The sequence below is a fragment of the Hetaerina americana genome, unplaced genomic scaffold, assembly GCF_022747635.1.
Source record: "Hetaerina americana unplaced genomic scaffold, ioHetAmer1.1.p SCAF_5, whole genome shotgun sequence".
In the NCBI taxonomy this organism is placed as follows: Eukaryota; Metazoa; Arthropoda; class Insecta; order Odonata; family Calopterygidae; genus Hetaerina; species Hetaerina americana.
Genome location: NW_027287095.1, coordinates 60,280,815 through 60,303,071, shown reverse-complemented (window position 1 = coordinate 60,303,071; position 22,257 = coordinate 60,280,815). Strand labels below are relative to the sequence as shown.

At 35.4% G+C, this 22,257-nt stretch overlaps 1 protein-coding gene across 6 annotated transcripts in view; it reads right to left on the bottom strand.

The window, feature by feature from the left end:
* The window catches only part of kis (chromodomain helicase DNA binding protein kismet), a 118,230-nt gene that overhangs the window by 47,678 nt on the left and 48,295 nt on the right, over positions 1-22,257 (bottom strand). For all 6 annotated transcript variants that reach the window (XM_071592892.1, XM_071592897.1, XM_071592896.1 and 3 more), the window contains exons 9-19: positions 17,958-19,175; positions 15,532-15,756; positions 13,955-14,082; positions 12,580-12,768; positions 9,893-10,124; positions 9,045-9,287; positions 7,449-7,605; positions 4,859-5,066; positions 3,607-3,757; positions 2,699-2,975; positions 1,098-1,342 (exon numbers count right to left, since the gene is read on the bottom strand). In XM_071592892.1, the coding sequence (XP_071448993.1) occupies positions 1,098-1,342; positions 2,699-2,975; positions 3,607-3,757; positions 4,859-5,066; positions 7,449-7,605; positions 9,045-9,287; positions 9,893-10,124; positions 12,580-12,768; positions 13,955-14,082; positions 15,532-15,756; positions 17,958-19,175 (3,273 nt within the window). The remainder of the gene's footprint in view (positions 1-1,097; positions 1,343-2,698; positions 2,976-3,606; positions 3,758-4,858; positions 5,067-7,448; positions 7,606-9,044; positions 9,288-9,892; positions 10,125-12,579; positions 12,769-13,954; positions 14,083-15,531; positions 15,757-17,957; positions 19,176-22,257) is intronic.

Sequence of the window (22,257 nt, the reverse complement as noted above, 5' to 3'; positions counted from 1 at the left end):
TTTTAACACTTAAGCTATCATTACTTTTCTTTTCAAAAAAAATAATTTTTTTAACTCTCTTCCTAATTCATATTTGTGAGTCTTTCAGTTATTACTTTTGTAGCACACTCAACATTTGTAGTTTCCTTAAAAACAACCACATTTTGTCAAATATTTAAGTGAATCGTAGTATTCATCATTGCACCATGTTTGTACCATGTATATATTTGTCAAGTACCATGTATATATTTGTCAAGAGTAAATAAGACTCAAATACTCGGTAAAAATGTACCTGATTATGTCAACTATTGGAAAAACTAGACTACCTGGATAATTTTTCAGTGGAACATAGAAAGTTTTACACTTGCTTCTATGGAGATATCACAAAGTTGAGCTCGACACCATAACATTCATGTTTATTGGATTTTAAGACGATATATTAAAACAAAAAACCTAAGAAGGGTACTTCATGAATGAAACTTTTAACCTATACACTGCACATTTTTCCTTATTTTAACTTAGATGTGTAATTCCCACATTTTTGTAAATTTTGCAAAAGCATTAACTGAATATTAACATTTTACATCTTTAGTAACACAGCTAAATTTCTAAGATTTCAGAAATTCAGATGTAGCTCAAAGAAAAGTACTTTGATAATTTCAAAAATCTTTGCTACAATTCAATACTTATCTTATAGAGCTAAAATGTAGTCTTTAATGACCTCTTTCCCCATAACACAAAGTTTCTAACTCCAACACTGTAAAACCTCTTTTAACTACTTATTCAATGGCTTCATAAAGTAATACATTGCAAAGTTAGTTACTGGGTCACATGATATTACATTGACATTTTTTATCAACTGCTTCTCAAGTCTTTCAAATCTGTGTGAACTATGATGTTATCTTAATCACAATTTGATAGATGTTTTCAATTCACTTGATAACAAATATTAAGGATAATATAAAAACTTCCGATGACATGGAAGGAAGTTAAATGCAGTATATAATATTAAATAGTGATTTTAAAATGCTTATTTTAATAATGCATTAAGTGAAATTTTGCATGAGGTGCACTTTGTATGCCTACTTCAAAGTATTGTATTTAAATTATTTTCTAACCTTTTCTCCACCATCATCCGTGTCAATTTCTGCCTTTTTAGCCCATTTCTTCCAAAAATCAGGATCATCTATGTCAATGTCTGATCTGTTTCCAGAGCAGGCAAATGATGCTTTGGAAAATGTGGACCCCTTTTCACCAGTCTCCAGAGTAATAATCTGAGTTCTTCTCTCAAGAATCTGTTCAATATCCTCTTCACAAAACTTATCCCCAGCATTATCCTCTTCCATTATGGCTCCATATGCACCTGTCAAGTGAACAAGTATTTTTAAGAAACTATGCATGAAAACAATTGTTCATGGATAGTAAAAATAATTAGCTGTTATTTGCAAACTTAGATGGAAAAAGTAGTGCTGGGTCAGCTTTAAAATTACTTATATCCATCAAAAACTTTAGAAATTGGAATAAAAATACTGCGGTATGTATTAATGGAAGGTACTTCTTTTTTCATAAAATATTGTTACAAAACCAAAATACAGTACTTCTTCTGTATAGCAAATTTAAAACTTGACACAAGGCTCCCATGTCCTTTGCTCAAAAGAAGAGTGTATGACAGGTTTTACACAGCAACAGTTGTCTGTTTCTGTGTCTATGCAACTGCATTCCCACGGCTACTTATGTTCATGCTATCTCCATGCAAAAGTCTAAACCTTGACTTCTGCAAAGAGATGGCTTGGCATGGACAAATCTCTTTCATTATCAAAAAAATATCTGGATGTATTTAATTTTGCTATTCAATTCCCTACCCTAACATCCCTCCTGAACATTCGTACTGCCTTGCTGGGTATTTACCTTTACTCTGCGACCAAAAAAGAATTTCTAAAAGTGAGATTTTTCACACTCATGGGAATTATAACATTTTGCAAGAGAAAAACCCTTCACAAATATAAGTATTTATGGCAACAGACTCCTACAACGCCCCCACACACCTGGGCTTGCCATTCAGGGATTATGAAACAATAAAACTGAGGATAATGAACTTCTCTACATGATATGCCCCTTCACAATTAATTTTCAGAATGATTAATAATGCACTAATTGAATTACTTCGCACAATTATTACACAAAATTCATAAAAAATTATAGAAACAATCTTGATTTAAAGAGCTTTAACTGAGTGAAAAGTTTGGTACTTTAACAATATAACAACTGAAACATTGTAAACAAAATTCTTGAAACCTATCCAAGCACCTTTCCTCAAATCAAATAAGCATTAAATCTTAATGGGCATTTATCAGCCCAACCATTTTGCTCCACCGGTTTCACTCAGTGTAAAAGCACTAGTACTTCATCAGGTATGATGGGATTTGTTTGAGCACTTGATAACTACCAAAAGCAGTGAACCAAGCTTTCTGAAACGTACCAGAACCAAAGTTGTTCAAGCATAAAACTGATTATCACAACCAGTCATTAACATATGTATTAATTTAATTTTCAGAAAAAAATTATCACATAATACTTACAATTTTCTAATGGATACATTGTTAAGTACATTAGTAATTGCATATCAGGAAAATCCACAGGCTACTTTAACCTTTGTTCCACAACACAAAAACTGGAAATAATCTCATCTGCATTACAAATTACATGATATCATAGTTACCTTTTTTTAGCAGATCCTCAATTTCCTTTTTAGATAGTTGTTTCTGGCCCCCAACAGCACCTGCTGGATCTTTGCCACCCTGTGCTGTATTCATAGATTGTAACACAGCACGATCCAGACCTAATTTCAATGATGCTTTGTCAAACATTTCACGTTCGTAAGTACTGCGGCAGAGTAACCTGTAAACCTTAACCATTTTCTGCTGCCCGATTCGATGGCATCGAGCCTGTGCTTGAAGGTCGTTTTGAGGATTCCAATCACTGTCATAGATGATTACCTGTTGAATTGTCATAATTATCATTAAATACTGAAGTCAGAAATTCTGGAGCATCACACTTCCATCAACAAAGAGCTTACAAGCGGTTTTCACTGCATATATGCTTAACAAAAAACAAACAAAAGAATTATACTAAAGGAACCTATCTTTATGGTATAATTCAAAAAATACCAAGGAGTGGATGCGACTTTTTCACAGAAAATGAATGTGAACATTATGTAAGAGCGGTATTAGAACTTAACAATGTACATGAAATTTCAGGCGTGGAAACTCAGGTAGTATGTGCAGGTCTGAACACAGATATCTAATACTATCCCTTCTTCGGTTAAAGAGAAACAAATTTCATAGAATTCTAGGAGGCATTCCTAAAGTTGAATGAGGACCAAGGATTCCAACAAAAATTTTACAAAGAATTAAAGTTAAGCTTTTTAAATGTTCTTATGGTCCAAAACTAAGTTATTAAAAATAAAACAGTTACACTTCAGCATCAAAAATTGAAGAAAAATAAAGCACACAAAACACCATTTAAACTATTTATGAGATACGTGTCTCTCTCAATGAAATTTCCAGAAATCAAATTAGCAGTAATTCTCATAGTAAGCATTATAAACAGGCGAACAATATTACTAACCGTATCAGCTGCAGTCAAATTTATGCCCAAACCACCAGCCTTTGTGCAGAGGAGGAAGACAAAACGATCTGAATCTGGCTTACAGAAGCGATCAATCGCTGCCTGACGAAGATTTCCTCTTATACGACCATCAATCCGCTCGAAAGGATACCTGCAAGAGATATAATTTATATTTTTGCAAAATTTTTTAACTAAATACTGTCCTATGGTGTCACCTATTATTAAATTATGCAATGTAATTCCCTTAGTTTTTATTAGATCCTCTTCACCTCCGTACCATAAAATATAATGCTTAACTGAATCCCCCACTCTTTACCATCCCTGGTAATCATCCATTTGAATTAAGATAATTAGTTAAGATATAGGATAGCTATACTGGATAGCTTGATAAGATTTAATGATTTTTACAAGTAATATTTTGGTAAGATTCCATGCATTTTTCTGCAAAACAATTTTCTTATTCAAATGTGTTCATTTACATACTCCAAGCAGGTTTATGTTTTAACTTTTCCACACATTCTTTTTAGCCAGCCCTAACATACCACTTTGGCGCAGCCGCATGCTAATTATTTATATGATCAAATGCTAGCATGTGGCAAAAAAGAGGTTTGTGGTGGATTAATCACCATGAGCAGCTAGCATAACGATGGAAGGAGGGGGGGGGGGAATTGGAGAGTGAATAGGAGAGGGAATGTCTCTTGCTGTCCAACCACAGGACAATCCATGCATCAGAAAATTAGCACTCTACTGTACTAAATCAATAGCAATTCACAAGACTTCATATCACCAAAAATGTCCGTAATAAGACTCAACTTGGCACACATATCATAATATCATGTCAGATATGGGCTTTGCATTGTCATGCATAACTTTTAGACTATCAATCAACAGTAATTTATCATTATTTAGTTAGTGCATATATAAGACCTTAGAGTTGGAATATACTTCAACTGACTTACTTTCTTCAGAATTTTTTAAAAATAAATTGCTCCTAATCACACGAATGATTCTCAAGTTTTACTATAATGAAGTGATTCTTCCCATCTTTGCCGAGTGCCGACAGTTACGCAAACAGTGTAATTAAAATATGACTAGTCAATGTTCAGAAATTAAAAATAAAGTGTCTTTGGCTCAAACAGAAGACTACATGGTAGGTACACTCATTCAGTCAAAAGGATTGAATTTTTCAAAATTTTAATAGAAAAAAACTATTTTCTCACTAATAGAAAGATAAATTGTCAAAATTACTCACTTCCTGTACACAAGATAATCTTCAAGAATATCTAGACAGCGGACCATTTGGCTGAATACAAGTACTCTATGCCCATTATCCTTTAACTTTGGCAAAAGTTTATCAATAAGCACCATCTTTCCAGAAGAGTTAATTAAGGCTTTGAAGTAGGCATCTGGATCCTCTCCATTGGCTTGTCGGTATTCCAGTTGTATCTGTTCCTCAGCACCTGTGGCACACAAGTATACTATCACTTCCGGGCACTGAAGTAATAAGGTACATATATCACATTCTTTCACAAAAGATGGTGAATAACTTCAGAAACAATAATCCAGACTGTTCTGGTAAAACTAATGATTACATCTAATTACACCCTTTATAGCATATATGCTACCATAAAGAATACAGTAAACTTTTATGCACTAATACACTTCAACTATATACATTTCACCAAAATGGATTGCTCGAAAGTACGTAATGAATTTATAAATTAATTTACATTTTCATACTTTTATTCTCATTGCATGGACTAAGGAGGAGCCATATTTAATGAGGTGAATCGACATGAATAAACTAATAGGTTAAAAACGTTTTCCCTACCAAGGTATATTTAATTTTTGGCTTGATTTCTATGCCTCACAAACATCCCTTGAACATGAATTCCCTAGACTCCAAAATTCCACAAAAAGTAATCATGAGAAAACAAGAAAACATTCACACATTTTGATCTTACTTTTCTTACTTATTGACCAGAAGGACAGCCATAAAATTTAACTTTAACATAAAATATGGTTTTACCCTTGATAGTGGAATAATTTGAGTTTTATAGCATATGATTTTCCTGTCATCAGGTCGACTTTATTAGAATGACCCTTTGAACCAATATCTTTTTGCACCCACCAACCATCATTAAGTGGTCCATCAAGCAACCAATGCTATTGGCAACAACCTATTCCATTTGGTAAACAATGATATCTTTTAGGCCCTCCAATGGCAAAGATTAATTATCTTTCATTCAAGTGATGCCAAGAGCTTTTTTGACCTCTGAAAAGAGCTAAGAAACTAGAAATCAACTAATTATCAGGTCTTTTCATCAGTTATAAGTATTTCTCAAGATATATCTACAGCTATCAATAGCCACTAATGAACCAACTATTTCATATCATCAAAATTAATTCATTTAATCGACTTTTCAAACATGTACACTGTATTTCATGTTAAACTACTCAATCCAAATTTTACAGAACAGTAAATATTCGTAAAACAATTGCATAAATGTGCCATGTAATTATTTGAAAAAATCATCAAACTAACAGACTGTTGATTGCTACATTTTCTGTTTTTGAGAACAATGAGGTCATTGGTTAAAAACAGATCAATTTCTAATAAAGTCACTCACGATGGTGATAACCAAATCATATGAATATGTAACTTTGACAACAAAAGAATATCACAACTCATTGACATTATCTCAACAATATTCCCGACCAGTAAGTTCATACTTTTAGTTTCTAGCAATGGTCATGATCTGATTCATGTTGGTGATAAATAATTTTTCTGAATTTGATATTGCATGCGCATGTTACAGCCATGTTCATGGGTTTGTGCCAAACATTTGTGTAACTATGAGCATCATTTCTTTAACGTATCTTAATTGAGCCTGTGTCTTTGCTCCTTTTTGACGTGCCTTATATCATGTACATACACCACCTACCTGGTATTTTTGTATTCTGATCTCTGGGCAAATAAAAAGTAGTAGTAGTAATAATAATAATAATAATAATCATCATCATACCAACCAGTTTCAAGAGAACTTAAGTTGCATGTAATTTATGCCATTTTATAAAAAGAAATTACCCAGCTTCAGTGTGAATGAGATTTTTCCATGCCCTGGACCACAAACAGGTCATCTGAGCATTGAAATCAAATTCCAGAAAATTCCTCTTCTCTAAGTAGTAGTTTTGACAGTAATACTGATTATTACTCATTCAATAGTCATTCTCATTAGGCCAACCACTCTTTAACAGTGGATTTTCATTGAAAAATTCTTATTTGGAAAATCTGAAATGCAGTAACTCTGACACCATGAATGATGGTTTCATGTTTCTTAGTTCTCTTTGAGAGTTAAAGTTGATCAAATTTAAAGAAATAATAATGATATCTATTTATTCTTATAGGGGTGCTTCTTTTAAAGTTAAAAGAAATACTAAAAAATTCATAAATTTAATTTGAAATGCTAGTATTTTTTTAATAGTTTGCTCCATACTCAAAACAATGAAATATACCAACATGTAAAATAACAATTAAATGATGGAAGTCAAAACACAAAATGAAATAACTAATTGTAAAAATGAAATTTATAATTTCCAGGTTTGAACCATTTTTTTCAATTCTTTTCCAATTGACTATTATTTCCTTATATTCTGTATATTTTTCTAACAAAATCTCAGCTTTAAAATATTTTTGGGCCAGCAGAATTTAATCCAGTGGAAATTTTGCTTTTAACATCTTCATTATCTTTTGACTAATTATTGGTTAAGATACAAGCATCTTTCTGGAATATAACCCAAAACAATTTCAGAGAAACACTGAGGAAAATATAATACACTACCGTTTAAAAGGTATGGATGAATGCAGCACTTCCTCAATTCCATCATGGTGTTCATCAGATTTGGAACATTGGCAGTAGTTGTTCCTTTCGAAAGAAAAGAGAAATTTCTTTCGAGAATGGCACGGTAATACTTCTTTTGAATATTGGTCAGCTCAACCTGCAAAGAAAACACAGCCATATTATACTTAAATCAAAAAAATGAAACGAATAAGTATTAACAACGTGAACATCAACTTTAGTCTACATCTCTAACATTTAAGACAAGCCCAATGGAATGTGAAATACAATTTCAAGGTTAAGAAGAAAAAAAATCTCAATCAAGGAGTTTCATGCAAAGTTATAGAGTGCAGGAAATATACTTTAGATTTTATGTGAGGTTTTGCAGAGGCATTATTACAATCTGAACTGAGGATCCAGTAGTCTGTAGTCAAAAGCTTCATCCCCTTAATTACTAATAACTTATATAACATCCTAAATTAATTAATACACAAAAGTATAACATGAAAGGTAAACCACTGCATAACATTATTCCCAGATTCAATCCAATATTAACTGTTTGTATGAGAATTTAACTGAAGAAAAAAGAAAGCACAAACCCCACATCCTAAACATTGGAATCATTTTTCCCCTTAGCTTGTTTTAGTAAGTCAAAGTATGCATAAGACTAAAACTTGCTAAGTACTCAGTTCCTCACAACCCTCTCTCTCCTGTTCGTCCTAAGTATTTCCCAGGGTGGCACTTAAAATAGCATGGAATTTCCCATTAACCTTTACAATCACTTTAACATGTACAACAGTCAGTATATACCTACATCATTCACACTACTGCTAGAGATGGAAGCTGAATGATCAAACCACAAGTGCAGCACAGGGCATACTCACGAACAAAGAGATTTTTTAAAGTTTGCTCCAAAGGCATTAGGATCCTAATCTGTTTATATTTCAATCATGGACTGGTTCTTTATAATAAATTAATTCCTCTGATGATGATGTAGGTTTTGTCAAAAGAAATACTAGGCACAGGAACACAAGTTACTTTTAACCATATAATCTCTTGCGCTGAAAATATTTTCCCTGCAGTTTTTTTTCCAATTTTCTTAGACCACCTAAGAACTAAACAAGGGATGAACAAACAACTTCAATGGTTGAAAGGAGAGAAAATTTATTGTGAAAATTCCTATTTTAAAAAATTGTCCATTTGGTTTATGTTTTCCAACATTCACAAATGCTAGTTGCCAGTCTCTGTGGTTGAGGGGTAACATCCTCAATTTCTACTTAAAGGCCATGGGTTATATTCCCACCTAAGTGGATTTTCTGCCACATCGGGCATGGGTTATTGCTATTGCCCTTCCTGTTTACATTGCAATATAAAAGGTATAACTATTAAAATATTTCCACTTTACCATTTCATTAATACATCCACCTTGAATTCTGTGCCATGTAGTATACTTACAAAACGAGAGCTGAGGACATATGATTTCTGGAATACTGAGTGATAAATATCTACAAGGTGCATTTTTTCTACCACACAGTACAAGTCTGTATCCAGAGATTTGATACAAATGATAAATAAAACAAATAAGATTTAAAAAATTACCTCTATAACAGTTTCTTCTTTAGGAGCAATTGTTTTTTCCACATCTTCTTTCAGTCTTCTGAGCATCATTGGTTTAAGCAAAACCTGCAACTTCTGAACTTCTGTTTCAGATTTAAGAGCACCAAATTCCTGAAGAAATGATTCTGAACTACCGAACTGGCTGGGCTCAAGGAAGTTAAGCAGAGAGAAAAGTTCATTCACATTGTTCTGTAGAGGAGTCCCTGAGAGTAGCACACGGTGTTCCTGAAAATTTTCAACACATCATAATTCTTATGTTCATTCAGCATCAAAAATCATCTAAACAAAAAGGAAAAGCTACAATATGTGAGGAATAAAAGACCAGGAATTTTAAACCTAATAATGGTAGCACTTGGGATCATACACACTAAAGGATGTAGAAGGGGACAAAGGAATTGAACTTGGTGGAAGATCAGTTTAGGTCTAAGGAGGGTATGGTTACACATGACGGCATGCAATAAGGTTCACAGCAATTACATTATTTCTTAGTCCAGATTTTTCATAATTTTGTGCTACCATTTTCATCATGTCTCATAAGACAAGCCTTGTCCATTACAAGCTGTGCTATTCAAGAAGTTCTCTCGGGTTTCCTACCCGGTCAGGTTGCAGTACACCGACGTTTCGAAGGCTGACTCTGCCATTGACTTCACTGAAGACGATGGCAGAGTCAGCCTTCGAAACGTCGGTGTACTGCAACCTGACCCGGTGGGAAACCTGAGAGAACTTCTTGAATACCATACGCCGGGAAAACCTGAGATCCTTCAAGCTGTGCTATGTTATCATCACATGATAAAACATACATTCTAATTCCAACATTTTGATGCACTCACCAAATTTAGGAGCCTTAAGCCTTCAAGCAGCTTACAATTACGATTTTTGAGACGATGAGCTTCATCAATAACACAGAGCCGCCAAGTAAACTCCCTCAGTTCCATGCAATCTGCTATGATTATTTCAAAAGTTGTTATGAGCACATTGAACTTTGGTAACTCCTTAAGGTGATTCCCCTTCTCATCACGGAAGAACATTTCATATTCTTGAAGCATATTCCTACTGGCAGTTCTGAAAACAAATGAAATGCACATGAGTACACCTACAATTAAATCATTTAAAAGTAAACATTGGATAATTTAAAACAGGCATTGGAACAAATGAAACTTTAAAAAATTGTACTTCCCATTTCTAAAAAACTAAAATAAATTTCGACAAATGAAATAGGTGAGTTCATTCATTTCCAAATAGCACTTGTTTTTTTTAACATATTTGATTCATGAAAATTAAACAAGTTTATATCTTGACCATATTTTGGTTATCCGTGATTTTCAATTATCCTTTCTTCACCACGTATCCCTTAGTACATATAATTTTGAGTTTGCTGTGTTAAGCTCTCACGAAAGGGATGATCCACTCTTATTTGCAGACGATACCAGTATCATACTCACTGCCTCTACAGTCCAAAGTTTAACAAACAATGCTAAACAAACTGTTCAACATCTGAACTCGTGGTGTAGCAGGAATCAGCTGAATTTAAATGTGGAAAAGTACCAACTACTTTACTTTGCAAATAAAAACAAAAACATGGCCACTTTTGCAATTGAATCAAGTGGAAAACTAATTCCCCAAGTGCCCCATGCAAAATTCCTAGGAATAGTTCTAGACAGGCGGTTGTCCTGGTGGGAGCATATATGTCACCTGGGCAAAAAACTGAATACCATTTGCTTCCTTATTAGAAGCATCAGGTTTACCGTAACAATGGATGTCCTCATGTCAATATATTATGCAAATATCTACTCCTGTATAGTATATAGTATCCTTTTCTGGGGTTCTTCTCCGCTTGCTGACACAATATTTAAAATTCAAAAGCGAGCCGTACGGCTAATTGTCAAAGCAGAGCATAATGCTCCTTGTCGTCCATTTGTCGTCCATTATTCCATAAATTGAACATTCTACCTTTGCCATGTATTTATATCTATGTATTACTAGTGTACACCTTTGTAAACCTTTCAATGTATGACACAAATTGTGGTATTCACCACTATGGGACCAGGTCTAAAAATGATCTGCACCGAACTTACGTAAGAACTAGAACCACCGCACTAGGTACTAAATCTATGGGTCTCCTTATGTTTAATAAGCTAAATGAGGACCTGAAATCCAGCACAAACATTTGTCTATTTAAAAGGAAATTGAGAGCTTTTCTTCAAAGGAATTTGCTCTATTCTATTAGGAATTTCATGGAACATGAAATTTAGAATAGGTATATGTATTACATTGTGTATTATTGTATATATTGACGTGTCCTATACTATGTGTACAATTCTTTGTATGATGCAGTCTCTGGACAAATAAAAATTATTATTATTATTATTATTATGTATTCTTCTCCCCATTTCCATATTTAGATTCTTCCATTTTTTCCTATTCTCGTCCTCTAAAAGAGTCTCTCCTCCTGTGATGACTTCTTAATTCTTTGAGTGTTTACCATTCCTACCATTTCCTTTCCTCTTCTTTCTATGTCATCCCTTCTTCCCCAAACCATTTCCATTCTTCTATCCTCATTTATCCGGTATTTCTTGATACTTTCATTGTGCCACTAGATACATTACTGCCATAAAACCTCCAAGATTCCGCTTTGGAAATTCTCCCACTTGTTAGCTAGCTTTCATTAATTTTAAAGGTACTTAAAATCCCTATATTTTTCCATTGCATTTCATAAACTAAATTATGATCCAAATCTCCACCTGCCCCCAAAAAGCTGTGCAAGTTGCTGATATTGTTCTCAAATGTATGTTTAATCACGATATAATTGAACTGTATCACCATTTTCTCCAGGCATTTTTTCATGTCTACCTATGACAGTGATTATTTAAACTTCAGACTTCGTCACAGAACTTGATTGCTTTCTATTCCTGATCATTTCTAATTCCTCAACTGTACTCTCTTATGTCCTTCCAATCTCCATTGCCTTCTGATTACCCATCAGTATCAATTATTTCCTTTCCAGCATATTCCCAATTATTTCTTCTCAGCAATTGCATAACCTTTTTGATTGCATACTTTTCCTTCCAGGGACTACTTGTCGGCATGTACACCTGAATTATCAGATTGGTCAGATCTGCTTCACTCTCTACCATTATATTTATATCAATCCCCTCCTCTCTATTCACTACCTTTCTCCCTAGTTTCCTACTCAGTAATATGAGCATTTCACAGTGACTTTCCTCTCAACTGCAGTAAATCATCATGCACCACCAATTTATCAAAGTCAAATTTACAAGAGCACAATAATGAGTGCACTAATTAACAAAGAGTTGATTATTTTGTATTTTTACTGGTATATAACTTAGGACAGCAGAAGATTTTTCAAGAGATATAACTTAAATATTTTTGCATCATATAGCTTAAGACATACTCATGCAAAATAATGTTAAATCCAACAAAAGAGGACATTAATTTTTTTGCATCAATTTTTCTTTATAACTGAAACAACTGGAGTAATAATTTTGAAGATACTTACGAGCCATGATAAACAATAACATTCATATCAGTCCATGCTTCAAACTCCCTCTGCCAGTTGGGTATTGTTGACAAGGGAGCAACTACTAAAAATGGCCGCTTTATACCAGACTGATAAACTGCATTGATAAATGCTATTGACTGAATAGTTTTGCCAAGACCCATTTCATCAGCCAAAATACAATTTCGCCTGAAAAAAATACAATTTATTCTTAATAGCATTCATCATATATTTTTTATTCAAAAAGAATTTGAAATATTATTCAACATTTACTCCCAACAGACAAGACATGAACACACTTTGGGCTGGTTTTGAGGTGTTTCATTAGGGATGTTATTCTATTTAAATTTCCAATTAACACATAATACTTTTTCTCCCAATCATGGCGAGAAATCAACTTCAATTAAAAATTTCAAAACAAAAATTGGAAAAAAATTAACTTCAATGCAAACTAATAAGCTACTTGTCTGTATAAGTCATCCAAGAACATAGTTTACGAGTTCAAGTAAAGCAACTTTTTAAGCTAGACTATTTTATGCTCCTTGAAAAAGGCTGTGTATGCGCTGCCCTCTTGAGTAGCGATGCCATACTAAAAATAATGTAAAGATGATACACTTTATGGCACAAGACAATTTTGAAATGGCAACACAACATTGACAGTATACTTGAGGGACTTGGGACTATACTCTGATATATTCTCATTTTTCCCCCATGGAGGAAATTCCTGCTTTTCCCACTGCTCCCTAATATGTGAAACCCTGCATGCAGATATGTTTTTTTTCTGTAATTTTTCTCTCCCAGGAGGAAAAGGGCTATTGATATTCTACATTAGCCACAGTACATTTTTACCTGAACACCAAGCGAATGAGCCTACTGAACGTGATTCTACAGTAAATTGTCAAAAAAGCTTCAATGATCCCATACAGAGTGAATTTAAAGTTTCAGTATAGCTCATTAAGGCTTTTAAAAATAATATGGAATAAATGTTAACTAATACTTTGAAAAGATAAATTTATTAAATTAAAATAGATTATGGTAGCATCAATTACATAGGCTTCATGTTTAACATTTGAGCATGATAAATCTACTTAGCCTTGACATAATACTATCATTTATAATACTGAATTGATTAAAATGAGTGTACGAGTATTGTCAATGAAAAACTAAGGATTCCAGCACTTGAACAAGTCTGGCGGTATTTTTTGGGTGGAAAAACTATATAATTATTGTAATTTGATACTGAACCAATAGATCAGTTAAACATATTTAAAATTCCTAGGTGACAAACTCCGACTTCACTACTCTAATGCATTGTACATGTGTTAGTACGAAATCAATATCAATTGAAATATGCTGGTTACAGAATATTACTCACCCATTGTACCAAGAAAACAACAACCAGTTGAGCCCTTCAAGCTGATAAGCCCTCAATGTGTTCTCATTCTTATACACTGGCGAAGTTTCTAACTTCTCCCATAACTCTCCAGTTGGTTTTTTCTTTGGCTGAAAAACACACGCAGAAAATAAAATTAAGTTTTAGGTGCCTACAAATGGTGCCATAATGTGTTACATTTTGCATATAAGCAATGCAAAAAACCACTGATGGAGAGGAAGTAATTATATTATAAGGGGAAGGAATAATATTAATTTGGGCAAATATAATAAGAACTTTTAGATATCTAAAAGGATATGAAAGCACTAGGGTAGGGCGGGCTTTATGAAGTGTTTCCTTCTCTGAGAGATTGTGGCAGAGAATCTGTGGCTGAAGCTACAGTACCAGTTCAACTTTAATGGAAGCAAGAGTAGCAGAATAAAAAAAAATGAAAACAGATTCCATTTCAATACCTGCTTCAAAAGCATTGGTTGCATTGATTTTGTGGGCTTCGAGCAGTGGATGAAAGTCGACAGATTTAAATCACAACTTTAATACCATAATAGGTAACAGTGACAATTTATTCTCTGTGCTCATTTATTTTGAGCCCAGAAAAGTCAATTCATTTGGTTCCTTCAATTTTGAAATAATGATTATCAATTATTAGCCTTTTCTAAATTTTACGGAGGTGAGTTATGGCATAAGTACTCCCTTGAAGACAGATTTGCGAATAACTAAAGAAAATCCAAACTGTAGACCCTCAATATTCAGTTATAATGCCATTTGTTTTCAAGATTCATTTCATGATGTGCTTTCTATCTGGTCACATACAGGCATTTACCTGTACATTTTGGTATGTAATACAGAATGCAGCAACAAATTTTGCCAATCATAAAACTTTAAAAATTATCACAGTGAATATTAGAAGCATCATAAAGCATTTAAGCACATGGCTGAATGGCCTTGTTTAAAGCTTACTCCACAAGGAATAAAGGCATTGTAGCAGATAGAAATTATTGCAGGCAAAAATATTGCTCCCAGTATTTATGTAAACTGGATTAAAGTAGAATAAATTAAATTAAGCAATTCTTATTTTATCTAATAATTAAAATTAGTATTTTATGCAAAGAGCATAAATTTAAATGAAGGTTCAAATCAAAATCATTTTTTTCCATCAATTGAATTCCTACACTTAAAGGTTTCAGACTACAGAGCCAAATTACTACTTTCATAAGTAAAAAATAAGCAACAGAAAAAGCTGCTCATGGTTTCACTTTCAATGAAAAATGTCTTCAAATGCCATTTATTACTTTCAAACATGACATTTTATAACAATGGGTATGTGACTGAACCTCAATTAACAAATATATTTAATGAGACACAAGGTGCTCAATTTAGTTTGAAAATAAAATTGAAGACATTTACATTCCTCTTCTTACAATTATGAAGATTCATGAAAATAGAATTTTTCAGCACAGCAGCAATTGCTTCTGCTAACCTAGAAATCTCAATGCATTAAGAATGCAATAAAATTATCATAAAAAATATGCTAGAGTACAGAGGTAAGAGGGGGGCATTACCTTCCACTGATCCTTCGGAGGAAGTTCTCTAAACATTTCAAATTGTGTTATTTTCACTGGATCAAGATCTTCCTCCAATTCCCAGGTGGCATCTTCATACTGCAAGCCTTTCCATTTGACCAAATAGTTTTTCGTAGTTTTCCCCGTATTGGGATCATTATGATCTGCCACATCCAAAACACGATCTACTTCCACATAGTCTGGATTGAAGGGCTCATCTTCAAGCTACAAATATTTACAGAAAATAGGTTTCATGGTCTTTTAGCTGAAGAGAATCATGCATGTAAAACACAGATGAATGCATTTATAACATTTCAGATCACAAACAGGAACCTTTTGACTAAACAAAAAGACTGTACCTACATCCAAAAACAAAAATTGTAGGAGAAGAAGGATTTCAGAAAATTTTTAACACCACATGTAAAGACACCCCCATAGACTACAACCTTAATGTGGTGAAAGGGCTTGTGTGTTCCGATGACCCCTAGAGCTGTGCTGGCAGGAGCAATGATAATTGCTCCTGGTAGGGTGGACCCATGCCAGATAGGTCGAAGGTTAGGAGCCAGACAAAAGGTAATCCACGCAGTGTCTGTTTCTCAGTTAGGCGGCTACAAAGGCAACTGACCCCAGGAGGTCCACCATTGAGAGATGGTATCGCGTTAAAAACACTATTGAGGAAAGCAACGGGAAACCACCTCAATTATTATTCCCAAGATCTTTATGATGGACAGTATATGGAATATCAGTCGTGACAACTAAGGAACTCGGCACAATCGGTTGTGTGTCATGCCCGGTAATGGGAGAGGCAAGGCTTCCACTGCTGTCATCTCACCAAACCATTGCAAAAGAAAGCTGACCACAGCAGGACAGAAGACGCAGGAGAAGAAGGCCAATTTAGTTAGGATAGGAGCTTGGAATGTTAGGACAATGTTGAGGACAGGAAAATTAGAGAATATTAAGCAGGAGATGGAAAGGGGAAATATGGATATTTTAGGTCTATGCGAGGTGAGATAGAAGGATGGTGGGTGTTACTGGAGTGATCAGTATAGAATAATATACAGCGGCGGGGACGAGAGTCAACGAGGGGTTGCCTTCAGTATTAAACAAAGGTGTAGGAAGAAGCGTAGTCAACATAGAACAGGTAACGGATAGCATATTACTGGTAGAGATAAAAGCAGAACCGACGAACTTGGCCATTGCTCAGGTATACATGACACCAAGCAATCATAAGGAGGAAGAAGTCAATAGCATACATGATCAGTAAGAGGATGTAATCATGTGTGTTCCTGCAGAGAAACAATTCTTACTGATGGGGATAGAATGCGATGGTAGGCAAAGGAAGAGATGGTGATGAGGTGGGGTAATATGGTTTAGGCTCAAGGAATGACTATGGGAAGAAAGCAATAGAGGAGACGGGGGTTAATCATCACCAACACTTGGTTTAGACACCACAAAAGGCATAGGTATATATTGCAAGGTGACTGAGAAAGGTGTCAGTTAGATTATATTCTGGTTAGGTACAGATTCAGGAACAGTGTGATCAATATACTGGACTCTTCAAATATTTAAAATACCAAATATTTACTCCTATGCCCATCTGCTCCAGTAATAGCAGCTGAATTAAGTAAAAGTTTCATCAAAGTTTGAGCCTAAAAACAATAATGGAAATTTTAGCCATAAAATGAATAAGAGGATTTCAGGTGTAAAAATAATCAACTAAGAAAATCAGGAAATAAATTCTATGACTCCTATGTACTCATTATTTACAGTTGATGAGTCATTCATATAGGCTCACACTGCATGGCTGAACTACATTACATGTAAATAAAATTTCAGTTAAAAATTTTTTTCCAAGTCTCCTTCATAAAGGAAAAAATATGGAAATAAGGTGTTATTGCCCAATTCCTGTCCTGAAAAAATGATAGGAAAAATTTTCATGCTGCACTTTGTTTAAACCCACAAATATTTTTCCTGCTCACCTCAAATATGAATGCATAAGAATTAATCATCGAATATTAAAACTAAAACCTCACAACAAAAATAATTAACACTGGAATTTACAGGTTCATCTAGTAGCCTACTTTTGGGACCAATGTATTGGATCAGGATCTCATCTTTGCATGTTTAATAAATATATTTTTGGTAACAAAGGTTTATTATAAGATTTTTCTATCATCACTATAAGCCTAAAAAAAATCACAAAGGCCATTATAAAAAACAGGGTACTCTAAATAAGAATTCAAAATGATTAACTAAGAAATGTTTAACTAAGTTTTTGTATGCATTCATATCTCTAATGATTGTATTTTTCATGGTTTAAATCCAAAATTAATTTAGGAAATGAGCAATACACCCTTGTCAAAACAGTGTCTTATTAAGTTCCAATATATCTACATTAGATAACTATTACCATTATAATTACTTACATTTTCAAAAATATTAGCAGTTTGTCCCATCTTCTGCTTGAAGCGTTTTATCTTGGCAGCAATCCTCTTGTCTCCTTTCATGAGTTCCTCCTCAGTCTTCCAGTCACAGTGAAGGTAGGAGAAGTTGCGATACTTAACAAAGTACTCTTCCACCTCAATAACCTCGATCACTACATCCTCCTCTTCTTCCTTGACTGGTTCCGTCTCCACCTTACTCTCTTCCTTTTCACTAGCATCTACCTCCTTCGTAGGCTCCTCATTAACACCCTCATTTTTATCAGCTTCTTTTACATCATCATCACCTTTCTTAATGGGACTTATAACAACACTTTCATTCAGCTCCCCTTCAACAAAGTCGCTGCCATCAATGGCACCCTCTTTTCTTTTGCTGTCACTGTCTCCATTCTCCTTTCCGACTTCAACCCCCAACTCCTCAGCATCCCCTTCCTTTGCCACCTTGGCACTTTCCTCTGTCACTGTCTCAGGTACCTCCACCTTATCCTTGCTCTTTTCAGCCAAATTTGAATCATTTGGTGCCTCCACATCTGTCTGGTCCACCTCCATGGGGTTGCTACTACTTTCCTCTGGCTTTCTGTCGCTTGGATCGATATTGCTTACATCCAGGGTCTTGGTATTATCCTGCAAGGCTGTTTCAAGTTCTGGGACAGAGCTACTCACATCCATTTTGGGGCTGTTTTCAACGTTTGGTGCAATTGGTGCATCACTGATATTAACCTCTGGTGGCATGCTGACGACCGCTGCTTTGACTTCTACATCCTGCATTAATTCTAAGTTTTTCTTACTGTCATCCAAACCTTCTTCAGTGATTTCCATTCCTTCTTTGCTCTCTACCATTTCTCCTTCCTTCTCTACTTCTTTCACTGAGGCATCTTTAGCCTCTACGTCTTTCTCTTTCACCCCCTCACTACCCTCTTCCACTTCCGCCACCTCACCCTTGATGTCCTCTCCTTCCTCCTTGGCAATTACTTCCTTTTCCTTTCCCACCTCCATCTTCCCTTCTTCCAATTTCTCCTCCCCTGCCTTCTCAGGCTTTTCATCCTCGTTGCTCTTTCCCCCTTCCTCTTGCTCCGCTTTGACACCATCCTCCGCTATACTCCCTGCTGGTTCCTTTTTGTTCAAAACCTTCCTTATCTCCCTCTTGCCCATTCTCACTGCCAGCACATGCTGCACAATCATCGAGTCCTCATCGGTGGTATTCTGAAATAATGATACCAACAAAACCATGGGTGAGCAGTTTAAAATAAATTAGGAAATAAAAGCACACTACAAATACTGCAACACTAGTAGACTTCCAAGTGTTAAACCCTCAGTAATCCAAACCCAGCAAAACTGAACTCCTGCATGATCTAGAACAGACCTGGCAGTGTAGTAAGGGTGGTTTAATAAGCAGTTATTAAGCAGACTGGTAGTCATGAGTGTTGATGGTGTCCAACTCTTTAGAGAAAAACTGAATATGAATTACTGTTTTCTCAGATTTAGAACAAAGATGAAAGGATTGTACACAAGAACTTCATCATAAAATATGCAGGCCACATAGAAAGAATTCAACATTTCTGGATGAAAAACCACTTTAAAAATGGTACCTATACTTCTGAGTAATAATGCCAAATATAGCCACAAGCTGAAGAACGTGGGCTGGAGATAATATTGACAAACAACTCCTAAGAAAGGATAGTGTTCCACAATCATTTTATTCCCTCAGTAATTAAATTTTATAAACTGATTCAGGAAATTCCAAAAGAAAAAATAAAAATGTTTTTCATTTCGGAAAATGCCTCTTTTTATCCTAAAGTTGAAAAATTAAGCAGGTTGGTAAGATTAGGCATTTATTTTTCAAAAAACAATACATCATCATTTCAGCCCAAGGATTTAATGGTAGTTATTGTTTATAAGAGATTAAAAGCCTGGAGGTTTGAAAAGAAGCATCATAAGCACTGGAGACAAGTGGAAATCCCAAATCATTATTTACAATAGAATGATGCATCATTAAAAAAATTATCTCCTGGCACTTTTCATCTGTCAAAAGCTAATTAACTTTCCTATATTTATCAATGGAAGCCTGCTACGATCACAAAAATCACCTGCAATTACAAGTGTCACTTACTAATCATGTTGCTATATCAACTATATATGTTTGCATTTAAAATACATTGCAGTACGCCCAAGAACAGAGTCTATCATGCCTTGCATTACTTTACGTGAAAATGCAAAAGAAAACTACCACAAGTTTCATTTATTAACTTGAAAGATTAATATTCAAAATGTATGAATATACAAGGTCTGGCCCTAAAGTAGTAGGACTAATTTTTTCCTCAAATAGACAGATAGATGGGTGGCAGTTTCTTTAACTGGGTTCAAGGGAGGGGAGTCTCAGGAAGGGCTGGAGGCTTGTGGCAGTTAGCTCTCAGCCTTTGCGGAGTGCAGATCATTCATTTGCCATGCCTCTATAACGTGACCTCGTTTTACTCTGTCATGAAATGAGTATTGGTACAGCACTATGCCATCCAATTTTGCATGAAAAACCTGGACAAAACCAGGAAAGACTCATTACATGCTCAAGGCAGCTAATGCTGATAACGCCATGAGGAGTTTGGGTATTTTGAGAGGCCCAAGTTGTTTCTGGAGGGTAGACACTGAATTTTCAGGACACCCATCAACCTCAAAAAGTGACAATAATCTCGCAAGAGTGAACGGTTTGTTGGACAAGCATCACAGATCAAGTGTTGGCATAGTCTCTGATGAACTTGGCATCCCTAAAAGTGATGTGCATCGACATGTGACCGAAAACAAGGGCATGAGAAAGGTGTTGGTGCAGCTAATCCTCTCGGACAAACAAAAGGAAACTTGCACGCAGATCTGCCGAGTGCTTGTCAACCATATGAATTGGATCCAAATTTTTTAGACTATGCCCCAGCAGACTCCCTCTTTCACGGCTCAGTGGGAGCGTTACAATAGGACGTGCTGAGGGAGCTTGGCAGCATCCAGTGCGCCACCTTACACCTGGCGCAAGAGGTGCGGAAAACCCACAGGCAGTTGTGTGTGGATGCACAAGGGTGCTACTTGGAAGACTTATGAGTAAATGTATCATTCTGTCAATAAATTTTTTTAAATGACTTAGTCCAACTACTCTTGGGACAGTCCTTGTAGACAAATGGGATACAACCAGTGTAAAAATAAGTAAGTACTCATTACCACTCATCTTCTGGAAGCAACTTGAGAATTATTACAGATTCAATTTTTGGGAAAATTCTGTGATGTTATACAAGATTAATTATCATTATTTCACAGCTAAATGGTATCTTTACATACTTAAGAGGGTCTAATCAACCATACAGAGTCATTAGAAGCTGCTAGTGGTCAAGGGCACACAAAAATAAGGGGGGGGGGGAATATTACATGGGGTTACGAGTCAAACTTCTGGAAACTGCATTTCACCCAACACAGATGACTACTCACTCCATACAGTCTTGTTTTAGTAAGGGTTTACTGTATATTAAAATTTAAAGTCTGCACATGCTTTCCTCATTCAAGCAAAGAACTGGGAAGCACAGAAGACAAAAATGCAGAAAGGAAAGGATAATAGAGGATAATACAGCCTCAGTATTCATGCCTTAAGTGTGAAAGAGCCAAGGAAGAGTATGCAGCTTTAGGGAAACTCTGACTAGAGAGAAATTAATTAGAAATTGGCAATTTTCAACAAAATAAAATTTATTAATGCGACCAGTTTCAATATAACTACATCATCTTCAGGTAACAGTAATCACTCAAGAGTCCAGTATATATGCTGAAAAGCAAGTAAGGGGAGGGAAGAGGAAGAGAGGAGAAGAGGGAGGAAAAGTGGAAGGCAGCATGGGTGACTACATATGTGAGTGGGGGAAGGGACGGGAGTGGGGAAGACGAAGTAAACAGGTGAGAAGTCCTTTAAAGTCTGGAGAGAACGTCACAGCTGGATAGAGGGGGATTTCCCGTTGGGGGTGTCCCATGGAGCGGCGCCAAACTCCTAGGGCCGTGGAGAAAACAGGTGAAGTTGGGGGTTTTTCCCCCACGGTCATTGACTGACCGCATGGTTTCAATGCACAAAGGAGCACAGTGCACAAAGGGTAAACTAGTGATTAAGGGTTTGGAATCACTTATCTATTGTGGTTCCAAGGGGCAAGCCCAAGCAAGGGTTAAAGGGTGGAGGAGGGATATTTCACACTTTTTAATTGCTGATGAACGGGGACAGTAGAGCAACGTAGAACCTTCCCTCCTGGTCCATAAAGAAGGAGGGTGGGGGGGG